Source organism: Pteropus medius, unplaced genomic scaffold, assembly GCF_902729225.1.
Source record: "Pteropus medius unplaced genomic scaffold, Ma_sr-lr_union100, whole genome shotgun sequence".
Lineage (NCBI taxonomy): Eukaryota > Metazoa > Chordata > Mammalia > Chiroptera > Pteropodidae > Pteropus > Pteropus medius.
In genome coordinates this window covers 3,488,491-3,505,898 of record NW_024347790.1, presented here as the reverse complement: position 1 = coordinate 3,505,898, position 17,408 = coordinate 3,488,491, and the positions used below count along the sequence as shown (strand labels likewise).

Here is a 17,408-nt window from a genome sequence, read left to right as displayed (position 1 = left end):
GTACAATTTCTTTAGAATCTTAAGTAGATTATAACATGCTCCACTACTAAAGAATTTTAAAAACTGAGAAATCACAAAATTCTCAGTATTTATCTATGTCTAGAAAACTTAGAACATAATTCAAGCTCCAGGTCTGAAGTAGTCATGCCGGACAGCACGTGCCGGCAGGATGCAAAATGTAGCAGCAAGTGATGGTGCGGGGTCTTTGGGGCACAGTCCTAAGGGCACCGTTTATGTCTTGTTCATATGATCCCCATCTCCAGCATCGTTGGCAGCGCACCTGCCGCCCACACCGAGGCCCCCTGCATAAGTCCAGGGTGGGGATTTGACGTTATCAGGGGGTGTGAGAGCAGATAGAAAACCTTGGCTTTGGCCACACTGGGGTCCAGGAGCCCATGTCCGTCGTCCAGAGGCCTCAGCTAGTCTATGTCAACTCAGTCAAGGGTAATCACATGGCAGCAGTGAATGAACGAATGCGAACACCAGCTCGAGGCTGGGCACCATGTCGTTCCCTTCCTTCACCTTCAGCGGTCATCTGTCCGCAGCCCAAATCCGATCTGATGACTCCCACAGCAGATGATGCAAACACCTTTACGGGAAATGCATGGCGCTTCACAGTCTTGCCCCGATGTACTTTCCCAATCCGGCTTCTCCTGGTCTTTCACCCTGATCTCTAGGGACCTCAAGGATGGGGGCGCTGTGGAGGCATGTCAGCTTTATACACCCCTTGGCCTTCCCCGTTGTGCTCTGTCTGGTTGGGGTGCAGTTAATCTTCTGTGGGTCTGGAAGGTCTCCCCTGACTTTTAAATACTGGTTCAAAATCTGTGAGAGATCTTTCCTGCCTCCTTCATCTGGGTCCCCCTGCTACATTTAATTTTTTTTATTGTAGCACTTATTTTTCTTCATTTTATATATAATTTACACATATATATATGTTTAATTTATGGATTTCTTTCTCTCGCTAGTTTGTGAGTGTCAGATTAGTCTCTTGAATGTATGAAAAGTGCCTTATACATCCTTGTATACATAGGACCTAGCACAGAGGCCTGGCACACAGTACATGGAATAAAAAGGCTTGCTAATGTGAATGTGCTGATAAAAGCGGCAATGATTATAATAAAACTTTAACTTGCTTACCAGAAAAAGTACATTACCTAAAACTTGGCCAATCTAGTCTTTTGCCAAATGAGAAGATAGATTACCCAACTCCTGAGTCTCTTCTGGCTCTAACTTTACCGAAATCATATTTAAACTGGAGAGACAGCGCCATCTAATGGTAAATTTATTTTTTCTGTTTATTATGAAATTATTTCTATTTTACATATTTCTAACATTTTAAAATAACATCAGTGGTCATGGCTATTCGGAAGTTTATACATACCATGGTCTTGTTATAAATTCAATACCTGGATCTACGCACAGATGCTTGTTTTAGAAATACCATGCAGATTATGCAACTGGAGAAAACTCTTGTTTTCTAGTAATGTGTTTGAGAGAAATCCAAGTGTCCACTATTTGAACAGGCATTCGTCAGAGGCTCCTATAGTCAGGACTTATTCTGGGTGCTAGCAACACCACACCGAACAATCAGGCTTCCCACCCATACCATCTACACTCTTGCTGGGAGAGAGACCAGAAAAAGTAAATAAGCAATGAATAAGAAACATTTTGATTAGAATACGAAAATACAACAGGAAGATGGTTGGGTTGGGCTCTCAGGAGGGGGCATTTGAGCTGAGATCCTATGGCAGGAGAAATGGTCCGTGTCAGAGCTGGGTAGAGAGCACTTCCAGCAGGAGCGGCTGTGAGCACAGGCCTGGACTGGGGGGCTCATCCTGGAAGCAGGGGAGTGGGCGTGGGGCTGGGGGCAGGCCCAGACCAGACCAGCTAGGGGCTTGCAGGCCACCATAAACAGTTCGAGTTTAACTTAAGGTGCAGTGGGAATCCACTGGAGCATTTTAGACAGAGCAGGAGCATAATCTGATTTATGTTTGCAAACAGGCAGCTCGGTGGAGAATCCTGTGGCTGCTCTGTGGAAACAAAGCTATCGGGAAGATGTTACAGGGATAAAGGTGAAGGACGATGGTGGTAGTGATGGAGACGGAACCCTCTGGGGTCGATTTTGAAGTCAGAGTAGAAGAGATGTGGCATGAAAGAAGAGAGAAAGAGGAATCAAGGCTGACCGAAGTTTTAGGCTTGAGCCGCTTACTGATATAAAGAAGACTGGGGGAGAACAGGTTTGGGTTGTGGGAGAGAGGAATCACAGTGTTTCATTTATTAGGTATTTATCAAGTGCCTCTTATGTGCCAGAGACTCTTCTAAACATGAGACATAGCAGTTAACAGAGCAGACGCAACTCTGTGCTTTCACAGACTCTGCATTCTCTCCAGAAGACAATAACCTGAGTAATACGGACGGTAGGTAGAGGTAATGCATGTGCTGAAGGAAATACAAGGCAGGAAAGGAGAAAGGGAATGATGGGAGCGGTTACGTTATAAGTAGGGTGTCAGGGAAGGCCTCCCGAGTCAATGATATTTGAGTGTGATGGGAACGAAGGGGAATGAAGGGGGACAGGCCACGTGGGAATGGAGGAGAAGAGCATTCTGGGCAAAGGGAACAGGAAACGCAATGGCCGTGAAGCAGGAGTATGCCCGGTTTCGTCGAGGAGCAGAGAGAACAAAGTGGAGACAGTAAGATGTCAGACCAGGTGAGGTCAGCGCGGGGAGCGGAGAGTAGACTCTTGGCCTGGCGTTTACACTGAGCGGACGGGAGGCAGTTAGGAGGGTTCTCAGCGGAGCGCTGACCTGGGCCGACTTACGCGTCAACTGTTTACTCTGGCTGACGTGTTGAGGACAAGCTAAAGAGGGACAAGGGTGAAACTGGGGAGCCCCATGGGGAGGCTGCAGTGACAACCCAGGCCACGATGACCATGGCTTAGACCAGCGTGGCCGTGGGAGGGGAGGTGAAGATAGTGATAGGCTTGCTAACTGTAACGATGAGTTATTTTAGAAATCGTATAGGACTTTCACACTGAGAAAAAGAATTAGGCAGCATACCAGGTTTTTACTGAAAATCATTATAATACAATCGGTTCAATAGCAATTCTGTTCCTAAGTTAAAACTAGCTCAGGAATATCAATGGAAGATTCTTAATCATGAACTATTGTGACTTCAGGTCTATTTTAGTGTAAACTATGACTCTTCCTTGTGAATAATGGAGAACTAATGACCTATTTTTCTTTGCAGATATATGACGGGGACAGTGAAAAAGCCAACTTGGCTGGAACATTTTGTGGTTCCACCGTACCTGCTCCCTTTCTCTCTTCTGGTAACTTCCTGACAGTTCAATTTGTCAGTGACGTCACTTTAGAAAGGGAAGGATTTAATGCTACCTATACCATCGTTAACAGTGAGTAAACTGAGACGTTTTTAAATATTATGAAACGTGTATTAATGCACTAAAAATAATGCCAGGTTTATATCTAAATTCAATGTTAATTACTAAAGTCAATGTTAATTACCACCTAAGCTCAATGTCAATTACTAAGCACCATGTTAATTATTGTTTAATCCGTGATATGAATTTAGTACAATTCTTAGTCAAGAATATATACCCTAAAACCTCCACACAATGACGTAAATATATAGCTCCTTTGGGCTGGAAGGGCAGGGAAGGCAGAATTTTAAATATTGTGTATGTGAGATGAGACATATTATTCTCTTTCCCCATCTCAGTGACTTGTGGTGGAACATATAATGCCACTTGGACCCCACAAAACATTTCGTCACCCATTTCATCCCACCCAGATGTCCCGTTTTCCACCTGTACTTGGGTTTTTGAAGCCCTTCCACATCATCAGGTCGAGATAACTGTGTGGATGTTACAGCTGCACTCACAAGACTGCCACCGGAATTACTTAGAGTTCCAAGACTCACCACAGGTAATAATCACAGGATGAATGACAGTCACAGCTAGTGACCTTGTTGCCAGAACCTGAAAAACACTCGAAGTAATGAAATGAATTGTCAGAATTACTTCTAGCTTAATGTCTTTTTCAGCAATACGCAGATCCTCTCTTTGGGTGTGAAAAAACTTGAACTTATTCCTTAGGTCAGGAGCTCTCAAACTTGCACGTGCATTAGAAACACCTGAGTGTCTTGATGCACATGCGTACGCTGGGCCCCACCTTCGAAGACTGAGCCCTCCACATAGCACCCATTACTGTGCATTTTCAATAGGCATCTCTGGTGCTTCATGGGCCACGCTTGGAGAAACACTTCTATTGTTAGTGGCATCTATGTATAGGGTGAGTTGAAGGGGTCAACACAGAACACACAGAAATTAATTAGGCCATTTGCCCCAGTCCAGTGGGACTAAACCCATGGTAATATAAGAGACAGAGAAAAAAAAAAGCTGTTTTGGTTAAAAAAAAATGATGAGTCCAAATTGCCCATGGGATAAGATATTAAGGAGACAGTCGGACATAAAAGTGTGATACTGATAGGCAGCCTGAAGATTCGGTCGTCACCATCATATGAATCAGTAGGTAAAAAATGAGAGTAATGAGATTATCCAGGGAGCCATGAACTGAGGACGGCTACCTGTGGGGACACCTGGGTGTCTCTCTGCTCTTTGAGGACCAAAGAACTGACCCAGTTCACTTTAGGGGCATCATACTCCAACCCCCACATGCTGGCAGTGAAAGAGAATCCAGTCTATCGCTTTCTGAGTTTTTCACATTCTCCTCATTGTAAGTCCAGAGTCCCCTGTTTTGCACGTGTATCTTGGGGTGGGGAGTAGAAAAATCCAGTTTGGCTGAGTCCAGCGTGGAGCGAGGTTTGAGAAGTGCTGGCTGCTGAGTAGACACTGGATTTGCTGAATGATTACAGAGCCGAGCCCCTGAGGTGCACGCCATGCTCCCAGGGAGAGGGCAGGGCGCGAGGTCATCGTCATTCCATTGGTTCTCAGGACGCGCTTCTTAGTCCCCAGTGGTACGCTTCCCGGAAGGACTTAGAGCCATGTGGAACAAAGCCTTCGGCTAAAGCTCCTTTACTTTCCCACTGCCTCATGAAGCCAGGACAATGGGGATCAGGACAGACTGCCATCTGGGGGCAGACGTGCTCCTTACAGGGGACCAGGCAGCTCTGGACCATAATGGCAGCTAGATTGGCCTCAAATCAGACCCAGTGTTTGTCACGAACGAATAATATCCTTCAATCGAATAAATAAAGAAAAGAACAAGGGTTTTAGCCCGAGTGGGAGGAAAGATAAGAAATTGACTGATAACTGATGGAAACTGGAACCCTGAAGGTGTCCAAGAGTAGAGATAGAAAACATAGTTGGAAGAAACATGTGGTGGAGGCATTGTAGGTGATGAAAAGGTCTGTCTGGGGAGCTGGCATCACGGCAGGCACCACAGAGAGTAGAGGTGAAAGTCACTGGTGTTGAAGAATACAAATTAGGATGTTCAATAGGTCGTCTGTGAAAACGTTAAAACCTCTAAGGATTCAGAGAGTGACTCTGGGCTAAGACACCACAAGTCTTTAATTAAGGAAGGGAAGTAACCAGAGAGAAAGTAAGTGGAGATGATGAGAAGGGTTGAAGCGTATCTCTGGCCTGCTGTAGAGACCCTCGAAGGAGCGCTGGCTTTGATGCAAGGATAGAGGCCACAGTGAGCAACCTGGGAATCCCTGACCCATGCCCCACCCCCACCCCACCCGGGCCCATTCCTTCTCAAGGAACTGTGGAGTCTGAGGAACGAATGGCCTGCACCAGGAGAAGCAGTTTCACACAAGGCCACAAAGTGGATGTGTCCAGGGGTGGTTAACGCTGCAGTTCAAGTTCAGTGGGCTACAGCAGGCATGGGTAAGAGAGGACCAACAGCAGGAGATAGTGTGAGACAGAAGCACAGACGAGTTCCGGGGGTTCGCCAGCAAGAGTGGGGAGTGGGCCTCTCGGGAGGTGCTAGGTATTAGAGGCGTACGTGTGTGTGAGAGGCAGCAGGTGTCCTGACTTTGGCACGAGTTGTCTTTATGCAAGGATAGAGGGGTTGGACCACATTTATTCTATCCTCCTGAGAGGGGATGAGAGCTGCCAAGTTTCACAAAAGGAGACAGGGACCTCATTACAGGCGTGAGCTCCCCCGTGGGATTCACCTCAGTGCTGACGGCTCTGGCTAGGTCTGTGACGGGTAGCGAAAGCTGGAGCAGTGCCAGGGCGCCGTACGGCCTTCCGGATTCTGGAGAACCCCAGTAGCAGAGCAGTAGCTCCAACAGTCGGATGTGCTCAGAGCAAGGGCACAGGCTTTGGCTGTGAAGGAGGAGAAGGCTCTTGTTTTCCAGGAGGCAAGTGTCTGTCTCGTGGTTTCAGTAGAAACTTGGCCTCCCTGCCTCCTGTTCGTTTCATTGAATATGAAACATTTGTATATCCCAAGGCCAAGGTGAGTCTCGTTGCCAAGCGCTTCAAACACTATACGTAGTTTCCATGGCTGAATATTTAAGCGTACTGTTACATGCAGTTTAATTTCCACTATGGCCTATTCTCTTTTGAAATGAAATCTAATGTGATTTGGCTTCCATTTCATTTCAGGATAATAGAAATCCAGGAACTCGCTTCTGTGGCAGAAACGCTTCAGCCATACCCACGTTTTATTCTTCTACAAGAACTGCAATTGCCTTTTTCAAATCTGAAGTTTTTAATGAAAACTCTAGAGTGGGTTTTACCTATCAGATTGCAGGTGAGCCCTGGAGCTTTATGTTTGTTCAGGAAATCCGCCATTGTTACAGTTATTGCTGGAATGAACTCCTCTGAGTAAATTAGAGTTTGTTAATCCACAGGTGGGTTCTGAAGAGCTAAAGTGAATATCATACTAAAATGTTTAGAATGTTAGCATATCCTTCAAAGTCCATGTGTCTTCTTTAAAGTTCATTTAAAAATAGCCAAGTTATTTTATCAATTATCCACTTGACCACATAAAGAAATTACTATATCTTAGGAAATTATTTTGTAAAAACCAAGAAGCTTTGAAAGCTTTGATTACTAAAACTGAGACATTTATTTCCAGAGACCACTTTATGTAATGTTCTTTTCAAACTTGATTAAAACTAACGCGGCCTTTGATTAAAACAAATAAAAACACGCTGGGTATTTTTTTTTTTTTTGCCAGAAATGGTAAAGAACAATTTGCCAGTTCTATCAAAACAAATAATTCATCAAAAGATTTTCAGGGAAATCCTAAGACAAGATTCTGTGTTGGAGGTAGAGACTTTATGCCTTAAAAAAGGGTCTAATTGTCAGCCAGCTCCACCTCACAGCGGTCAGAAAAGTACAGAGAATGCCAGAACGTTCGCCTTCAAAGCTCCTGCTCCCCGTTTCCCGTACGGTTGTTTCACATTAGCCAGGCAGGCATTGCCCTGCATTTGCCCGCGTGCCGTCCACCCCACCTCCTGGAATCCCGGTGATCTCGAAGGCAAACGGAGAGGCTGGGTCAGCTTTTTTCTAAAGTTCGTTCGGATTTACTCATCTCTTTGAATTATTCCTGTCAGGTTGAACGAACACTGAATATTGGGACACGTACATTAATTATGTTTTTTTTTTTTTTCCCCTCTAAGATTGCAACAGAGCATATAATAAGGCGTTTGGCAACCTGAAGAGTCCCGGGTGGCCGGATAATTATAACAATAACTTGGATTGCACTGTTACTCTCACGGCCCCACAGAACCACACTATTTCCCTCTTCTTCCATTCATTTGACATTGAGGACTCAAGCGAATGCAGACATGATTTCTTGGAGGTAACGTACATTTGGATATCATGTAGATGAAGCTATTTAAAAGGTGATGATGGATCGCTTCAGATTTTTCACCTTTTGCTCTGCTACCGTTAATCATATATCCCTTACTCATTTCATTAACGTATCCATTATTCTTTCAGTCCATAAATACTTACCAAGCATCTTCTAGGTCCAGGCGCCAAAGGAGCAAGACATATTCAGGGCCCCCGGAGGTTCATCGTCCTGCGAGAAAGACAGACGGGACATAGCCAACTCCCACGCAGTGTGGGAGGGACAAACAGAGTCAGTCTGGGAACAGAGATGGCTTCTTGAAGGAAGTGCCGTGCGAGTTCAGCCTGGACGAGCCAGAGGGAAGTCCAAGGGCAAAGCACCGATTTTGGAGGTGGACGATGGCACTGACTTTAAGAAGCGTGCTTTGCGAGGAGATAAGCATGAAACCAAATGCTACCAAATCGTTCGCCTAATTTCCCTGATGCCACAGCGGGGAGAGTGTTTCCTTGGCGAAGCGTTCAGAGGAAGCAGGGGTGCGCTGTTCCTTCCTCCTCAGCACCATGGAGAGCTCTAGACAGGACAAGGAGGCGACCTTGCAGTTGGCCGTCCTCCTCCTACCCACCCTCCGCTCTGTCCCCAAACATACCAGGAGAGAAACCGGCTGAGCCTGGAGCCAGCAGGGCCATGCCACCAGAGAGCTTGCACCTTTGTAACCCCCGGGGCCACCAGCAAAGCTCCCTGTGCATCCTTTCTGCCCGACTTGGCGTCCGCTATTCAAGTGAGAAGGACCGTTGCGTTATTGTCCACAGAAGATGTTCTAAATGAGCCCATGAGTGACACAGATGGCGTGTAGAGCTCAGCGCCTCTGTTTGGCCGTAAAGATCCAGAGCCCGCCTGGGCGTCCTTTGCAAACTCTGGTGGAAATGAATTCATTCTTCAGAAACAGAGGTTCAACATAACACACTGGTATAAGCCAAGAATGCTGAATCCCTCTGTGGACGAATATGAATCTAAACCTTACCTGAAGCCCGCCAAACAGGCTTTGTTTCATATACGCCTGCATCTTCGGTGAAGTTTCCGAAAAGCTGATTGCTCCTCTCCACCTATTACGCAGTTTTATCTTCTGGGAAAGCACTCCCCGATAGAGTTCATCAAAGGTCTTTGTTGATGGATAGTCTTAACCTATAGTGTAACAAGTCCTGGGAGAAAGCTCATGCCTCTTTTATGGGAAACACTTGTTGTGGTAGGAAACTGGGAGGAGATGGATGTAGCAGGGAGGAGATGAGGGGAGAAATACAGGTCATTTGTGTCAATCAGCGTATTAAACTCAGACCTATGTACCTCGCCCACCACGGAGTCTAAAAATGTTTATGAAGTCCTAAGCAGATACAGGGGAAGGAGTCGGTTATAGAGAAGGGACAGAAATATCCCATCAGTTCAGAGTTCCACCGCAGCTACTCCTAGGTCGTCTCAAGCCTGAGTGACAGGAGTTAACATTTGCCATTTACCTCTGGATGCTGGGAGTGAAGGCCAGCTCTCCAGAATTGAAGAGTGAGAACTTACCCCCGCGGTCCTTCCTTATCCCGTAGAAATGGGTCGAAAACTTCCTGTCCAATCAGCAAAGACAGGAAACTACAACTTAGGCCCGTCACGTGCACTGCATCTGGTTCTCGGTGGGAAGACCGTGGCATGGTTTTTATGGCAGCCACACTGGCAAGACTCAGCGTTTCATCCACGTTAACTGTGGCAGGAATAGAAATTTCTAATGGAGGATTCCAACTGTCAGTATATCACGCAAAGGCCAAGCCCCAGATCACATTGGGAATCTGCATTTGTCTTCAGAACCTCAGAACCCAGTCAGGGTCCTCTGACGTCCCAGAGATGTCTACCGCTCTCTTGGTTCCTGTGAAGAGAAAAATGAATAGAACAAGTCGTGAGCATGCTCAGTGGGAATTAATATCTCACTTTTCTTCTCAGAGCATCAGCTTTCTAAAAGAAAATCTATAGGAAAAAGACCCGAAGCCAAGAGTGTAGATAACTGGCTACTCCTCCCATGCAAGGCCACTTTGTGTAAACACCTAGCAGAGGACTCCGAAAAGCACTGGGAAGGCATTATTCCCTGGACAACGTTTCTTTCACACATGTCAGGAGTGGATGTTGGGGTCAGGCTGGTCGGGACAGCGTGGTTGGAGGACGGATCGCGGCCAAGTTCACAGCATGGTCCTGTTTTTAGATGTGTCTATTCCGTACAGTGAATTAAAAAAAAAAAAACAAAAACAAAAACCTATTCAGCTACAGAATGTTTTTAAAATATTTCTAAAACTCAGAAGTTTTATAGATTTATCGAGTTGTATCCATACAGAAATTCCTTGTTTGAACCTTATGACATTTTATTATATGTTGATGAAGAGCAATGCATGATAAATCAGAGAAGAAGGGATGACGCGCTGAAGTATAATAATTTGTGACTCGTTGTTGAAGGTAAGAAACGGAAGTGACAGCAGTTCACCGTTACTGGGCACATACTGTGGAACTCTGCTGCCAAATCCGATCTTCTCTCAGAATAATGAGCTCTACCTACGATTTAAGAGCGATGGTGCAACTTCCCGTCGTGGCTACGAGATTATCTGGACCTCATCGCCCTCTGGTAAGACACTTACTTGTACTTTGAAAGGCAAAGCAATGTAAGTGAGAAGAACATAAGGCGTCTAATAGAAAAAGGCCATGCAAAGTGACTTGATCTTTTTAGCCATCTGTCTACTCAATTCTTTTCTGATTAAAATAGAGATTTTTTTTTTAACAATGAAAATACAGAGATTCTTTTTAATTCTACTTTTACTCACCGTTTCTATAACTATTTTTAAAGAATATACATTTACATGTAAATACAGATAAGAGACTATAACGCTTTTAAAAGTCATTTATGAATTCTGATTTTGTCACATTTTTACCTTTTGGTTTGATCATCAAGGTAGTTCTCTGAGAATTAAAAAAAAAAAAGGTTTAGCAGAAGGCGCATTACCAACACATTCTCGTGTGTATGCGAGCAGCGGAGCTCTTTGCAATCCCTGTCGTTTCTTGGCAGTCCTGGAGCTTAATTGCTTTTTTTAGGACAGTAAGTTTCTTCCTGCATTTTTAGTTGGTTGTTTATCAAGTAACTCAAGGCAGGTTAAGTCATGTCAATACCTTTAACTCAAGAGAGGAAGAATATCTTTATGAAACATCCTCAAAAATACCTAAAAAGTTTCAAAATAAGAATAATAAAAATGATTCATTTAAAATGGGCTGAGAAACAAAAGGGTTCTATCAAGACAATCATAGATAATGAAATCTTGGCACCTAAAGATGCTTAAACGGTGATCTCCAATGCCTTCATTTTACAGATGAAGAAATAAGACACCAAATTAATGTGTTGCCCAAAATGTACAGCTAGATTGTGGCAGAGGCTGGACTAGACACCAGTGCTCAGCCAGCCAGCCCAGACTTTCTTCTTGTTTTCCTTGTGCTTTCGTCCCATGCAGTACCATGTCTGGAACCCCAGGGCTATATGGTCTAAATAATGACAGTTGTACACAAATTAACAAACTGAGCAAGTTGACACCAACACTTACAGAGCTTTGGCTGGAAGTATGGCAGTCCTGGAACTGTCAATTATAAGCCTGGTAAAGTCAGTATGATGATAATGCTTACTGCCGAAACCTCCGATAACACGCTTCTGTTTGTTCAGCCCTGGAATTTCACTTTTCATTTTACTTTACCCACGTCATCATCAACTCACTGCTTGCAGCTCTACACCATCAGACGTATATAACAACTTTACTCTCCTACAGTTACTTTACCCAGGTCTTGGTTTTTCCCATGGTGTTTTCCGCCCAGCATTTTCACAGAACAGACCCTGAGGAAGTTGTCCCTAAGTCATGACATGCAGGGAAAGGAATATGTGGTGGAGGAGGGGTGGAAGGGAGGAGAGTGGGGTGGGGGGGGGGTGGGGGGGAGGCGGTGAGGGAGTGGGAGGGATTTACCCCAAAGAAGGAACAGGAAAAGGGTTCTTGCCTCCAGAATTCTTGCAGATCTCAGCACCTTAAGAAAATGACAACCTTCTTAGTGCCGTACAAGCACACCAAAGCACGCGGGCTGGTTTCTTACTTTGTTGAATGAAATTTCCTGCAATTATTTCTCACGCAGGCTGTGGTGGAACTCTTTACGGAGACAGCGGCTCATTCACTAGCCCCGGCTATCCGGGCACTTACCCAAACCACACTCACTGCGAATGGGCCATCATTGCTCCATCTGGAAGGCTTGTCACCGTCAGCTTTTACTTTATCAGCATTGACGATCCCGGAGACTGTGTCCAGAACTATCTCATACTCTTCGATGGACCAGATATTAATTCTCCATCCTCTGGACCGTATTGCGGAGCAGTGAGTAACACAGATTTTTTGAATTTCCATATATTATGTTTAAATAGTGAAAGTAACAGTATATACTTTTAAAGGCAGACAGGCAAAATACAAAGCACAATGCACTTTTACAAATTCGGTACCATTTTTTGACTTTTCTTTTTATTTTGAGAACATGAGTGCCACCTAGTGGGCATTGTGTTAAATTAATAGTAATACCAAACAACGATGCATCAGAAGTACCTATGCAGTTAGTTAGTTTTACAGACTTCCTAGGAGTCCCCGCTTGCACCTACCTAATCAGAATTTCTAGGGAGGATTCCTGGCACGTTGTTTTTTAAAAGCTCCATATGTGATTTCGGTGCACCACTCAGAGGTGAATACCCGTATTTGTTTCTGTAGGAGTAGAGCTTTAGAAAATTTGGACGCCTGGCTCCATTTCAACTACTTCCTGTTGAAAATTGTGGGAATTCTTTGCAGAAGTCCACAGAGACAGTGAAGATTGGCTGGGTGACTAGTATGGTTGTTTCTGTAAAGTTTTGATGGCCTAAATCTTTCCTAAATACCGTTAGAATTCCGACATTGACTCAGCATTGCTTGCATCTGCCCTCACGACCCTCTCATTTTATTGAAAGTGGACACTTAACAGAGATTTCAAGAAGGGAAATGTGACTTCTGATGACAGGATATGTGCTTCTTACTGTTCTGTTCTTTACCCATTTAGTAAAGCTTTCTAATCAAACAGAACAGAATTACATTATCTGGAAATCTAGAGAGTTTTTAAAAAATATGGCACTGTTTGTAAAATTGATGTTATTTTCAGAAATATCAGAAAATTGATCAAAATTTCCAAAGCCCTTGGAATTCCGCCATATATTCTTTAAAACACATTTCTTTGACTCTATTTGCATACACACATATATCATAGTTTTATGGTGTGTTCTTTTTACTTACTCATATATCGTTAACTTCTTAACATATCAGTAAAAGCACTGGTGTATCATAATTTAATCAGTGGATGGTATTCTATTGCAATGAGTACAGCCTAATTTATTTAACGAAGCCCCTCTTGTTTATAGACAACAGTTGGATAAACTTTCTGGTAGCTATCTCCTTATATACAGAGTTAATTACTAGGGCACAAGTTTTGGTCACTTGGCTAGTTGATACTGTGTCATTGTTATTCACAGGAGATTCACATAAAGATAACCCAGTAAATGTGTTACATTTAAGATTCAGAAGCTGGTTAGTTCTTTATAAACATTCCCAGAGAGAGTGAAAGGGACCATTTTAACAGCACCATAATTTTATATCTGCATTGTGGTTTCGTTTATTTGTTCTCTTTTGGTTTTGGTTTTAAGTGACTTTCAAACACACAGCCTCGTTTGATCCCCACAGTGACAATCCCACGAGGTGGAAAGAATAAAGATGACCTGGACTTTGCAGATAAAAGACAACTGAGGCACTGAACCAATGTCACATTATATTGTGGTCTATAACCAGATGTTAGTTTTTTAAAACTGTCGTTTACAGTATTTTCCCAGTTTTACATTTTGATAAATGTGGACACAGTCTCAAATGTAATTGTTCTTTTTAAAATTAAAGATAACACTGATTTCTTTAGCATTTAAGGTCCAATATAGTTCACTTCCAGTGTGATGGGGGAAGTCACTCCTTAGATTGCTAATCACATGCTGATTTGAAAATGTTTTCTTTTATGATAAAATAAATGTCATTGTTCACAGGGAAATCCTGTAACACTCTCAGTTACAAAACTGAACATCTAGAAACAGGAAACATTAGGAGAATCAAAGAGTTTAAAACTTTTGCTAACTGTTCACCCGTTTGTCAACGTAGAATAATAACTGGAAATTTGGGAGCAGATTAAAATGGAAAGAAAAATTGCATGCACACGGGAATATACAATGTTGTACATACTTTCAATATATCTCTTTGGAAAAACAATTCTCTGTGCTGCACTCAGCTGAATAATTTATTCTCTTGGAAATGTGTGTGTTTTGATGGCTCTTGGGGAGGACCCAGGCAGTGAGGCCTCGCAGAATGGAGGAGCAGGCCCCAAACTGCAACTGTGACCCGGTGTGGACGTTCCTGCCTCCAGGACAATCTCAACGGAGTGTCTAGTTTGCTGACTTACTTGGTTCATAGTTTGCCTCCGCCGATTACAATGTAGCTTCAGGAGAGCAAAGCCTTCAGTCTATTTGGCTCATTTTTTTTTTTTTTAATTCCCCAGTGCTAAAAATAATGCCTGCAACATAGAAGTCTCTCGATAAATATTTGTTAAATAAATGATTAGGAAATGAGAAAAAGCTGAGACGCATTTACTACCCCCTCCTCCCCCAAACAGAGACTATTCCACAGAAAGAATATGAAAATAAATCGCCAAGGGAAACTATAGGTATTAAGGGGAGACAGTGGTATACTTTACTCATAGGATCGTTTTAGTTGTAAATATAAGTATGTATTTTCACCAAAAAATGAAAATTTCAGTAAGAACTTGAATTGGAAATTCAGTTTTTAATGACAATTTTACTGATATAATTCACATACCATACAGTCCATCTACCATCTACTTAAAGTGTACGATTCAGTAGCTTTTTGTAGATTCAGAGTTGTGTAGCTATCATCACTGATCAATTTTACATTTTCATTACCCCCTCAAAGAATCTTTGTATCCATCAGTAGTTACTCCCCATGTCCCCTCAGTGCCCAACCCCAGCAATACTTTTTATATAAAATATTTATATTCTTAGCAAGATTACTTCTAGGCATATTATGTTTACTGTAAACTTTTTGCTGCTTTATGTAGTACATTTTTACTATGCTAACATTTCTAGAAAAATGTTCAAATTTGTGAAAAATATAACTTATTAATTACTTCTGTGTTCCCTCCATCTTAGGACACTAACATAGCTCCCTTTGTGGCCTCCTCACATCGGGTCTTCATAGAATTTCACGCGGAGTACGCAGCGCGCCCGTCAGCAGTACGCCTGATTTGGGACAGCTAAATGCGCGGGGTGTGTGTTTGCCCAGGCTCATCCCAGCCGCCGGATGTCCTGCTGGATGGAGCTCTGCCATCTTGATCCATGACCCCTGCCTGTGCTACCGAGAATAATTTGTAGGTGTATGTTTTTCACCAAAGCAGATGTGGAATCGATATCTGAACATTTTTTTTGAACATAGAATGTAGTAGTCTTGGCTGTCCACATCATCCTTCTAATATTTTGAACTGAAATTTTCTAAAATTCCTTATAGACTTGGAAATGATTGACATGTGTTATAAATTTTCAAAATGATTTTCACTGTGAATGTCAAGTTAGGAGTAATAAACATGATTGCATTGTACACAAATATGCTGCATTAATTTTTAACTCTTTTAGTCTTACACTATAGGGTACACATAACTTTTCAAGTTGCATTTTTACATTTTGATGAGGTACATGAAACCTTCAGGGTCAGAAATGGAGCCAGGCTGCCTGTGTTTGGATTTGCTTCGAGTTAAGGGCTTAACTTCTTTGTGCCTGTTTCTGTAAGTACCACCATTTTCTATTCTTAGCTTAACAATCCAAGGTGTGAAGTTATAATAGTTGGACAACAATTTCATAAACTCTTCTGCTGCCTTTAACAAAGCAAGAGACTTTACGTTAAATGTGCAAAGTTAGGTCCTATTAAGTGAATGGATGAAGTTGTGGGAACGTGTTATAGTGTTACTTCATCATACTCAGACTCAAAAGCCAGAGAAATTATTTCTGCACACAGAGCCATGTACGTATTTTTACCTTAAAAATTCCTGCTTTCTTTGACTCTGCATTATGGATAGATATCATCAACCCTATGGATGACATGCTATTGGAAAGAACTGTGAACGCGGCGAGGAGCACCATCCAACTCAAAGGGTCTCGACGAGCTGGAACAATGGACTAAAATTATTAAGATGGAATTTGATAGGGGTTGATAACTCTTTTATCTAAAAACGAATCATAAAGCTACAGCATATGGAGAAAGTTACACAATAACCTATGAAATAACAGGAATTTGATCTGAAAGCAAGATTAACATATGCAGCTCTAAAACAAGAGAGGGTTTGATCTTAGATTGCATGGTTAGAGTAAAGGAATCCATGTCATTTTCGGTCAGAGAGATACGATTTCCTAGGAAGCATATTAGGATATTTTGGAGGTGTACGCATCAAGTTGAAGAAAGCATAGTCAATATTATTATGTAATTTTAAAACTGAAAACTTAAAATGGAAAAGACATTTTCTCCTATTTTTTAAGTTGCCCTTTCAATTTATTATTTCGTTTGCTGTGCAGAAGCTCTTTAGTTTAATGTAGTCCTGCTTGTTTATTTCAATTTTTGTTGCCTGTGCTTTCGGTGACTTATCCAAGAATTCTTTGCCAAGACTGATATCAAGGATTTTTCCTCTATGTTTTCTTCCAGGAGTTTTATGGTTTCAGGTCTTACATTTAAATCTTTGATCCACTTCAAGCTAATTTTTGTGAGTGATATAGGATAGGGGTCCACTTGCATCCTTTTGCAAGTAGATATCCAATTTTCCCACTACTGTTTATTAAAGAAATTGCCCATTTTATGTTCTTGGCATCCATGTCAAAAATTAATTGACCATATATGTGGGGGTGTGTCTCTGAGCTTTCTATTGTTTCACCAATCTATACACCTGTTTTTAATGCCAGTATCATAGTTTCGATTATTATACTTTGTACTATCGCTTGAGATCAGGAAGTGTGATGTCTCTACCTTTGTTCTTCTTTTTCAGTAATTCTTTGGCTATATGGGGTCTTTTGTGGTTTCATATAAAATTTGGGACTGTTTTTTTTTTATTTCTGTGAGAAAAAAATGCCATTGGAACTTTAGGATTTCATTGACTCTATAGATCACTTTTGGTAGTGTTGGCATTTTTCACAATATTAATTCTTCCAATCCAAGAACAGAGTATCTTTCTAATTATTTGTGTCTTCTTCAGTCTCTTCTGTCTTACAGTTTTCAGTGTATATGGCTTTCACTTCCTTCGTTAAATTTATTCCTAAGTATTTTATTGTTTTTGATGCAATCGTAAATGGAATGCTTTCTTGATTTCTCTTTCAGATAGTTTCTTATTAGTATATAGAAATGTAACTGATTTCCGTATGTTGAGTTTGTACCTTGCTACTTTACTGAATTCATTTATTCATTCTAGCAGATTTTT

At 42.3% G+C, this 17,408-nt stretch overlaps 1 protein-coding gene across 3 annotated transcripts in view; it reads left to right on the top strand.

The window, feature by feature from the left end:
- Positions 1-15,553, top strand: part of CUBN (cubilin) — a 233,315-nt gene extending 217,762 nt beyond the window's left edge. For all 3 annotated transcript variants that reach the window (XM_039877480.1, XM_039877479.1, XM_039877481.1), the window contains 7 exons: positions 3,247-3,409; positions 3,736-3,941; positions 6,590-6,737; positions 7,612-7,793; positions 10,266-10,431; positions 11,970-12,205; positions 15,103-15,553. In XM_039877480.1, the coding sequence (XP_039733414.1) occupies positions 3,247-3,409; positions 3,736-3,941; positions 6,590-6,737; positions 7,612-7,793; positions 10,266-10,431; positions 11,970-12,205; positions 15,103-15,210 (1,209 nt within the window). In that variant the 3' untranslated portion in view covers positions 15,211-15,553. The remainder of the gene's footprint in view (positions 1-3,246; positions 3,410-3,735; positions 3,942-6,589; positions 6,738-7,611; positions 7,794-10,265; positions 10,432-11,969; positions 12,206-15,102) is intronic.
- Positions 15,554-17,408: the final 1,855 nt, after the last annotated feature.